Source organism: Thermobia domestica, chromosome 14 (genome assembly GCF_964235325.1).
Source record: "Thermobia domestica chromosome 14, izTheDome1.hap1.1, whole genome shotgun sequence".
Taxonomy (NCBI): domain Eukaryota; kingdom Metazoa; phylum Arthropoda; class Insecta; order Zygentoma; family Lepismatidae; genus Thermobia; species Thermobia domestica.
The window spans coordinates 202,370,108-202,380,710 of record NC_137467.1 but is presented as its reverse complement, the minus strand read 5'-3'; the positions used below and the strand labels follow the sequence as shown (position 1 = coordinate 202,380,710).

The window sequence follows — 10,603 nt, the reverse complement described above, 5'->3', positions numbered from 1 at the left end:
TTCTAAAACTCCCATATCACACATACACTGTATTACTATTTCAAAGAATCAAATAAAAACGGATATAGGGCTATCTGCAGACAAGGGTTTAAGAGGGCATATATGAGGATCTTAAGACAAATTGAGTTAAAATTATGCAAAATATTGCATATTCATTAAATACGTGTAATGTTCGTATACGTATTCATAAAAATACAATAAAAATTACGTATTCATAAAAATACATGGAGCCCGCACGTGAATTGTGGGCCCGGTCCCTCAGGACTGATGCCCTTGGTTGGTGATGGATTTTATTGTAATTTAAAGTTATGTATGTTGATTGTTATTCTCCATCGAATAAAATTCATCATTTCAAATTTTTCTATAGCCCCAATTTAGGTTAGCAGTTCACAAGGTTACCAATTTTTGCGTCAAAAAGCTTGTTTGTGAAGGCCATCCATCCTGTTTTCTTCCGGGCTTGTTGGCAACACTGGTTGTCACGCGTTGTCAGACACAGGTATTTTCTCGTCATTTCTACCATAAAACAAGATGCAGATTGCTATTGCATAAGAACACCAACAGAACAGTAAGGAGTATCTGCACATCATCTACAGGCTGAATTATGATCTATGAAATCTAGGTTATAATTCAAGATTGGTAACTTCTTACAAATATGAAAGAAAACATGAAAATTGATTTCAAACAGGTCATTGTATGTGAGTGGTCTCAGTATATTCAGCCACTTCGTATTATATAAGTGTTAAGTAGGCTACTCATATAATATGTCATTCGAGTAATTAACTGTAGCAGTAATGAGTACAAAACATTTCTACCTGAGAGGAAATAAGTACTACGAAAGAATGGTAACCCTACTTGAATCCTGTTGGATAAATTCTCCCAGGATGTTGCTGAAAGGGAAGGAAAATAATATACTATTATTTGTTAAGTATAGAAAATCGTAAAGGTTTGCTTTTGGTAAACCCCTCAAATAATTATTGAAAAACTATAATTCGTTCACTAATTTCCTTATTATTGTCCCATAGAAGATTTGCGCTGAAGGAAACGAAAATATCTCACTTTGTATAGATAAAAGGAACCACCAGAAGTAAAAATTGAAAAGTTACAATTGTTTTATAATTTGCGTGTAAATACTCCTTACGCATACAGTCTTTAAAACACAAACCAACCCATGCTAATTGACTTGTAAAAAAAAAAATACTATCTAACCGCGGCAGGGCGGGTCCAAGCTTGGTGGCCAGCCGGGGATGCTTTGAGGTAGCGGGCTCGTCAGCGATGGTATGTATATGCCTATGTGAGGTTACTAAAAATAGATGTGTTTTGGCAATGTTACAAATTTCAATAGCATTTGCCATCATTTCCTACTAGCAACACTATTTGTTAACATAAAATACCGCTTGTCTACACTAAAGAAAATATACCGAAAGAAAAGTAGCACCTAATAGAGTCCTCTTTCTTATGCACTCACTTATTTTGATCCGACGTAATGCACTTGAAATGATTTTGCACTAGTAGACCTGCATTTAAAACCTAAAATACAGCTGTATTACTTTTTATTAAATTCTGTCGCTTGAGAAATTTGTTTTTTAAGATGTTGTTCTATCAGGGTTTGCCCAAGTGGGCCCAGCCCGAAAAAACCCACCGGATTTTTTCGGGTTGGACCCACCGGAAAAAACCCACCTGGGTTTTTGAGCTTTTTGTTAGTATATTGTTGGTACAACTAAGGTAATTACATTGAAAGTTATTTTTATCAGATTTTGGACTTTCTTGGGCGAATTAAATGCTTTCACGTTAAGGTATACAGCAACATAATACTTTTATAAACTTCTGAATGCACTGAATGAATTTTAAAAAATATTTAAAAAAAAAACTTAGCTTGAGGTAATTATAGAACAAATTAATGTATAGATTATACTTATAGCCTGTTTGAAGTAAGATATGAAATTTTATATTTTAGAAAATACTTTCCATGAAAAGTGTGCTCGCTGACTCGGCGACGCCGAGGGACGTTATCCCTCATCGGGTTTAAGACCATAGGTGCCGGTACTACCAGTAAATATGTAGTGCATTAGTAAACCTATTGGTATTATTATTTTAGTACCTTTGGTGGTAACACAAGTATTCTTCAGTAAAATTTGGTTTTCCAACAACAGCAGTTTAGTTCAGTTATTTGTTGCTACTCTTCAAATAACCATTCTGCAAAATCAACACCAGCAATAGCGTAAAAATTCTTGCCAAATTTAAAAAGCTTAATGCTCGGAGTTCCGAAGATTACGTAACTCTTACTATTTCAAATGCTGAATTCAAACTTCCTTACTAGTGGAAGTTTCGATATACACCAAGAAAAAGCTGCATTTTCGAAAAAAAATACGCGAAAGAAGTGCTCGGGAAATTCCCGCAATTCAACGCACAAAGCGTCGCAACTGAATAGTTCAACAATAACACTATTTATTTTACGCTGGAAGATATTGAATATCATTTAAGACATTTACTTTATAAAATATGAATTATGTTTGTGTTAATTGTTTTAAATTAATTTTCTGGAAAGAGCCTCTTGCAACAAATGCTCGGGAAATTCCCGTAATTGAACGCACAAAGTATCGGAAGTGAACTCCAACCAGTGGCGGCAGTTGGACGTTAAAAGTAGGGGAGGGGGTAAGACATGATCTGAATATTGGGTATCAATGTTAGTTTTCCTGGCTGCTTGTAACACTTTGTTTGACGAAAGGGTATATAACTATTAGGATAACTGTCTTTTTCAGTTAAAATACCGTATATCTTGTTTCATATTTTATTAAGTAAATTGACAAGAGCAACGCAAGTAGGTACTAGCCCTTTGTACTCTTCAACAACGAAGGTGTAAAAAGGGATTTGGTTCCTTGCTCATGAATATCTGTCTAGAAAATTTTGTGATCATATTAGGGGCCTATTTAATAACAAATTTGCAAAACAAATAAACAGAAAGGATAATATTAATCAAATAATCATAGTAATGAATAATAAGGCTTGTTTTGCAAAAGTTATATTGAAACTGGAAATTAATGAACAACTTATATTTTTAATTCCACGCATGTTATTATATGTGTTATTACTCTTAGAATGATAGTGAATACTACAACTATATGCTACGACATTTAAAGAAATACTTTAGCAGCTTCCCGAAACATGTTCGCTCCCATTAAGTACAGTTTTCACTTTCTTGGAATATATCAAAACTCAGCAATACTTAGTCACTCCACATTTCGGTTTTACAAAATAATCCTAAAACCTAGAATTATTGAATTTACTAAATCTTATCTGTATATACAAAACTATATATGTATACCCTTAACCTTCTATATTGCACTGCAAAATTAATATTCCTTACTGAGCTCCTTCGTGGCTAAGCGTTTAGCGTACACGCCTTTGACGTGGGAGACCCGGGCTCGATTCCCGGGGAGAAGCTCACGTGGTTATGACTCTACGTTGACCATTAAATCCACGTCTCATATAACTTCGCTGCTGAACAGGATGTTAAACTGAAAAAATCAAAATATTCCTTATTATTAGAAAGAAGAAAATACATTTTAGGAACTGTTGATTTTTGTGCAATTAAAGAATAACTTGTGAAGGACATCTTTTCTTGCGAAATGTTATCTCAATTAGTTCCAGAGCGCCTGACTAACATAGCGAGCCCTTGGAAGAAGAAATGAAATTACGCTCGAATTTGTGGTGCTCGAATAGGTTAATTTTTGGGCCATTTTTAGTGGCAATTCAAACGCAATTCCTGTAGCTTCCTTAATTCCACGGGAAGACAACCAATACGTACTCATGGAACGACAAATATTTTATGGCACCATTTTTATTCTATGAAGCAATAATACATACAAAACTTTATATTTCAAAATGAAACTATATACGTTAATGTGTAATTTCAAAAAAGTGGGGGCAACTCCCCCCTTTGCCCCCATAATCGCTGCCCATGACTCCTACAATAAAACTATTTATTTTACACTGGAAAATATTTATGTCGTATAAGACATTTTGAAACATTTATTGTATAAAACACGAATTAGATATCTTTGTTTTAAATTAATATATTTTGTGTTCATATTTGGCGAATGTCACTGAGGCTCCTGGGATGATTCGATCTACATTTGTTCTTTCGTCTGTTTGTACCACACATATTACTTCGGGTATCACTTTCGGTCTTTTAAGTTGAAATTTTCAAGGTACAATCACGAGATACACTAAATTTCCTGTATAGATTTTGGCTGCATACCAACGTAAAATTTCAAAATGGCGGCCATTCTTTTTTCAAAACAGCGGATATCCACGCTACAAAGTGCAATTTTTGATCTTTTAAGTTGACATGTTCATAGTAGAAGCACGAGACACTATAAATTAGCTGTATACACTTTGGCAGCGATCCAACGTAAAATTTCAAAATGGTGGCCTTTTTTTCAAAACTGAACTGAATAGAAAATTGTTGTGACAATTGTGACAAGTTGTGACAATGATAATCTTGAAATATAAATCATATTTTAACACTTTTACCCCAAAAACATTGAAATATTTCGAAAAAACCCAATTAAACCCGAAAATACCCGAAAAAACTCACATGGGCCCAGGTGGGTTGGGCTTTTTTTTTAAAAAAAACGGGTTTTTTCAAACCCTGTGTTCTATGGTGCAAAGTATCTAATTTTACCTGTAAATCTTCCAAACTGTTGTGCGCCAAAACTACACCACCAGCCAGAAAATGACAGTTTTCTGCGTCCATATATGAAAGATAACCGTTTAAATCGTGAACTACCTACTATTGTAAACAGCAATTTATTCGGTAAAATAAATTTTGTTTTTAATGTTAGGTTAAAAAAAGTTGCATTATTACTATTTTCATCTTTCTATTTTACTTCCATTTTAGAATAAATGAAATTTCTCGCTAGCATTTGTGCTGTTTGGTGTTAAGATTTGTTTGGTATTAATTTTGATTGTCTATCGAAAAACATTGTATAACAAGTATACAATGTGTATCTATTTATTGAACCGTTTTAGTTAAGTAAAATATACCATATGATTATGCATTTAATACGTTTGTTCTTTCGTTAATTTAAGGTAGGTATGCTAAACTACAAAAAGATTAAATGAGTATATACCCTATTACATCCCATAGAAGAACTCTCTATATGTTCTGCAGTTAGCTTGTTCACCTTCTGCGCGAGATACTCATTTATTTGTGATAAGATCTAACGTTGATAGGATTCAGCATTAATCAGTAGGTTCTACATACTGAATATTTTTACCAAAGTGACGCTTAACGTGAATATAACAAGAAATACCATAAGTTTCTTAAAAAAAAAAAAAAAAAAAAAAAAAAAAGAAGATGATGAATATTGTAAACCAAAAATACCGAAGAAAGGTAAGTTCATAAAATTAAAACATAGGACAATGAAAACAAAATGAATTTAACTAGAAATTGCTAGCGCTATTGCATTTGAGTAAAGACAAAATTCTCAGGGAACAGCAGATCTGTTTTTAAAATATTACAGTAAGTTTGGAAATTGTTATCTATTTTTAATTGGGAAATTTATATAACATTGCTTTCCATATTTTATTTAAAAAATATAATATTTTTCTGTCCTCGTACAACACTGGATTTTGACAATTCCTAACTACTTAAATTCAAAAAGCAAAAACAGTACATCGATAAAATGAACTTATGTATTAAAGAACAACACTATACAAGAGAGGTAATACAGATCTATAATATACTCATATGTAAAATAGAAGAAAACATAATATCAGTATTTCGATACAGTTCTCTATTCTCGGTATTATGGTATATCGATATTTTGGTATCGGTAGTAGCAAATTTCAGATATTTTAAAATAGTGATTTCAGTACCTTTCACACCCGTAGTCTGATCCTAAACGATTTCACTCACCAACTGAATTTGACCTGAAGCTGCTTTTACTATTGTCTTCCTCTGGCTCTCTTATAATTTTTGTTAATATGTTTCTATTTTTCAGATTTGTTCGCATTGCTGAACACTAAGTGCTGAAGGTATCAGTCTCTAACGTGGACAGTTTTTGTGTCAGCGAAATTCCTTTTCACTGTTACTACTTTGGTCGTAATAAAATTGAAATGGAAACAGAAAATGATCATATTAAAGTTGAAATGAAAACAGAAAACGAGTCATTTGAAGATTGTAATTATGTACTAAGTACTAGTGACACTAGAGTTCACAAAGATCCTCTTAAAATATGTTTGGAATGTAAGAAACGTGAAAGTGCAACCGAAAGGGAGAATATCTCTTCAGAAAGTAATAAGGATGAATCAATATCCGATTGGAAACTAACTTCGGAAGCAATATGTTTAGTCAAGAGTTTATCAACAGATGAAGTAGTCGTAAATGCCAATCATTTTCACAGTAACATCGAGCCAAGATCCCCGGATTTTACACACAACACGGAAGAGTCAAGCAGTCACATGTCTGTCACTATTGGAGAGAAGGACGATCAGGAAGAAAATGTTCAAGAAAATGATATTCGAGAAGCAGGTAACGATGCTCAAGCCCTCAGGTACGTTTAAATTCGTTTTGTTTCCTTATGGGTATGGTGCGTACAAATATATATTTTCAACATTTGAAATACGTCGTTAACTATTCTTTTCTTCGTTTACTTTAAACTGAGTTAATTTAATCGCAAACGTTTGGACACGTAGAGAATGCAACATAATGCTTAAGTTTGTAAAAGGGAAAAAATTTTGGCAGTGAAATAAGTATCCAAAAGTAATTACAATTTGCTGTAAACGTCGTTTTGCTAAGAGTTGGGTGTTAGAATTGAATACTGACACACTTCTGACAAGGAAAGGACATGAACCTGTCAATGAGACTTCCTATTCAAACTCAGTCCATTCGATAAACATAACATAGATATTAATCTAATTTTTTCGGTATTGCTGCCAGAGTGAATGTTGTGCTGAGCTTTCGTTACAATGCAACGGTAACATCTTCAGAGCTATGGCTTGGAGTGTGCTGCTAGTAAAATTTATATTGTAATTTTATAACGTTATCGTTATATAATTCTCAATCAACCCTGGTATTCAAAGAGAATTTCTTGGAATTGCCACGCACGAGAACAAAAATTCTTATGAACCGAGATGCTGCGGACTCCTGTGGTCATAAGTTTCTGCCACCCAGCTGCTTTCCTCTTCGTGCGACCAAATACGGACAAAAAATTCAAATCAGCTTAACATTCTCCTCCCTGCTGAATTCCAAAGCTAAAAGGCATGTGTGGACTATACGCAATAATGTGCATTTTTTCACTAATAAGTTATTACGTATATTATTATGTGTTTTAATATGATAAATATGTTCCCAATAAGATAATATTCAATTGATCAACTTTCATAAGCGAAGAAAGTGCTTAAAAACTAAGTGTTGTGTTGGAACTATTTTTGGTTTTGCTAGTGTATCTCTACGCCTTCATTGCGATTACAAGGCATAACGCTCAAAAACGGAGGCAAGAGTTTCATACTGGAAAAGGACCGGTAAACGTAACTTCAACCGTCTCACAAAGTGGCTCATATTTTCAGAATATTGAAACCACAAGTGCAAAATGTGGAAATAGATACCTCCAGTAAAATTCTAAAAATTAATAACAAGTGCATGTACAAAGTAGAATGGTCAGCAAGAAATAGAAGATATGTGAAGATACCAAAATTACTACGAACCGTTTTCAGAAAAACAGCTGATATGTTCACATAAATTGACTTATCACCTCCGTTTTTAGGAAAAACATAAGTGATATGTATATACAAATGGACTTATCACCTTGCTAACAGCATATCATGATTCCAAAACATATAATTTTTGTTTTTTGCCAATAACGTCGTTATTACGTATTTGCATTTAGAACCATTGCTCACGAATGAAGAAGCACTTCGGACATTATTCGTATCAGTCATAACCTCATTACCTCATTTTCGGAAAAAAATTGGACATATCACCTTTGCCCAGATACTCATCGAAATATTTAATGTAGCGCAGTGCAAGGATACATTTGTCCTCTGCAACCGTCCGGTGCTTATTTTGCTTTTTGCACACCTCATAAGTTTCTTTCCAGACGCTATAGGAGAAGCTCGGAAATATAATTCTTATGAGACTGTGAAAAACAAAAGTTCAAACCCTTCTTTTGAAATATGACTGGCTCGTCAGCAACGGTGGGTACGCGACCAAGTCTCTCTTTGTTAATCCGATAGCACCCGAACCTGGAGACCGTGATAGTGTAATGTTCCCCTTATCGGAAGATGAACCTCGATACCGTCATAGAATGGCTTATCTCAATCGGGAATACACGGTAATAGAACCACATTCTGTCACAGTCTGAAGGAAATTATGTATTTCTATTGGGTGCCTTCCATTTTGTAATCAATATTTACGTCGTGGTTCGGAGTGACTTTCATTTCTCATATATTCCCCTTTTTCTTAGTTGTGATTCCCAGTTACACTACGACGATTATGATTACTGCCCATGCCTACAATTTCAACTTACGATGACTGGGAGCATGGCAGATGAAAATGTAGACAACGTGAAATTTCTGTTAAGCTAAACATATAATAGAGTTAAATATTAAACATATAGCAAATGACAAACTGACCTTTTCGTAGAAAGAAAGTAATATTACTGTATAGACACAAGTATTACAGGCATTTACGTTTCAAATACATTTACAATTAATGATTCAGTATTAATAACGTGGCAGCGTGATGGCTTAAATAGTAGGTAACGTGGTGGCTTAAAATGGTAGGTAACTCACGTGTTTCTTCGGCTAGCCTGTCGAAGTTGCTCCTTCGATGTCCTGTATTCGAATGTATACGCTGTTTCTGAAGTTGAAGTCCTAAGTTTGAATCCCAACTGCTATTTCCTCGATAAGAGTCCCAAATTGGCGTTATAAGTATGAGTCCTGTTCCATGGGGTCGTTATCGACGTACTATTAGACAAGTGCACTTATGTAAAAATCACTGTGAGAAAATACAAACTGTCACTTTTGTATATAGAAAGCTTCATCACTTTTAACTTAACACAGAACGTTTATATGCGCGTAACCATCTAGTAGTACCATAATTATAGGCAGCCTGAATGCTGCTTTTAGAAAAGCGCGATATGCGCGAGCAAACGTCGACAAGTTTCTCGTCGGTTAGACACAGGGCAACTGCACGCTTTGTTCAGTTAGCTATTGCGTATATGTTCTCCGGGCTGAAGCTCTCCGGTGATGACGTATGATAACAAATTCACACTCTTTGGTTGAAGGAGTGCGGACATTTTAAATAATCGAATCAGCGTTGGGTGATGACGAGAAGTAAGATGTCTTTGCAACTTTCCCGTTTTTTCCGGACTGAGAGCGTTCACAAAGAGAGTCATTGTTTCTGCGTCGTATGTCCATATTTGGTTACGAAATCTCACTGAAGTCTACTAACACAGATGAAAAGACATTCCAAAGCGATGAGAAGAGTTTCTAGAACATTTGGAACTATACGAGGGTTAGTTAATAAAGCTTAGAATAAATCTATCTTTTCAATGTTTCTTTTAAATCCAAAAAATGAGCCATAGGACGGTGACAACCTATTGGGGCCTGAACAGTGGCCGAACAAATTGATTCAATTTGTGAAGAGAACCCTGGCCGTTGAAGGGTTAATAGTCCATACTGGAATGTCACTTGAGGGTCATTATATTTTGGAACGTCCTATATATATGAATCGACTGTCACTGGAAATTCACCGTAGAGATTCAGTATATCGGGACTGCACAGTATATAACAAACTTCACTAGTTCACCGAAGTGTTACTAGAAAATCACTATATTGTGGAACATTCTGTATATGAATCGAAGATCGGTGGGGACTCACTATGAAAAATCGGCGTATTGGGATTGCACTGTATATATTACACTTCACTTTGTAACTGTGAGGTTGTTCACCCTGTATGACAACAAGCCACCTTTGTTAAAGTCACCTATTATGTTTATAAAGCCACCTTTCATTTATATGAAGCCACCTTTCATTTATATGAAGCCACCTTTAAGTTCTAATTAAGCCACTTTTATGCCACCATTAATGAATTGTTCATCATTAATTTATTTATATTTTCAGTTTATAGTTCCTTTTATTTGTTTATTCATTTTTTCAAATATTGGTTTCTCACTATAATTCAATGTACTTTAATTTACCTTTCAATTATTTTTCACTAAACACATAATATATTCAAGCATGCAAAGCCAAATAAATGTACAAATGAACATTGACACAGGAAATACTTAACTACTAGACAATAGCAACAATGTGTATACCAATTTCAGAAGTGTAGCTTAACAACGAAATAAACGATAATATCGGAATTCCTAATATGTAATTTGTGTAGTGTAGTATGTGTATATATGCACCTTTTACAACAAACTTAATTAATACTTAAATTTTCTTATTCAAAATTTTTATAACACTCGATTATCAACCATAAAAGTTTAATACAACATAAAAATGATTATATCAACTAATATATATTCATACATGTAAAACATTAATAATACAAAAGAATTTTCAAAACAAATATTCGTAAAATAGTTACGAC

At 34.1% G+C, this 10,603-nt stretch overlaps 1 protein-coding gene across 3 annotated transcripts in view; it reads left to right on the top strand.

Annotated features, from left to right (window-relative positions):
• The first annotated feature begins 500 nt into the window (after nucleotides 1-500).
• LOC145670543 (uncharacterized) overlaps nucleotides 501-10,603 on the top strand; it is a 59,602-nt gene continuing 49,499 nt past the window's right edge. Inside the window, exons 1-2 of one of the 3 annotated variants that reach the window (XM_081739347.1) lie at nucleotides 501-619; nucleotides 6,006-6,557. In XM_081739347.1, the coding sequence (XP_081595473.1) occupies nucleotides 6,121-6,557 (437 nt within the window). In that variant the 5' untranslated portion in view covers nucleotides 501-619; nucleotides 6,006-6,120. Of the gene's footprint in view, nucleotides 1,276-6,005; nucleotides 6,558-10,603 lie in introns of all 3 variants that reach the window. The other 2 variants (XM_081739346.1, XM_081739345.1) reach the window with 2 other exon arrangements.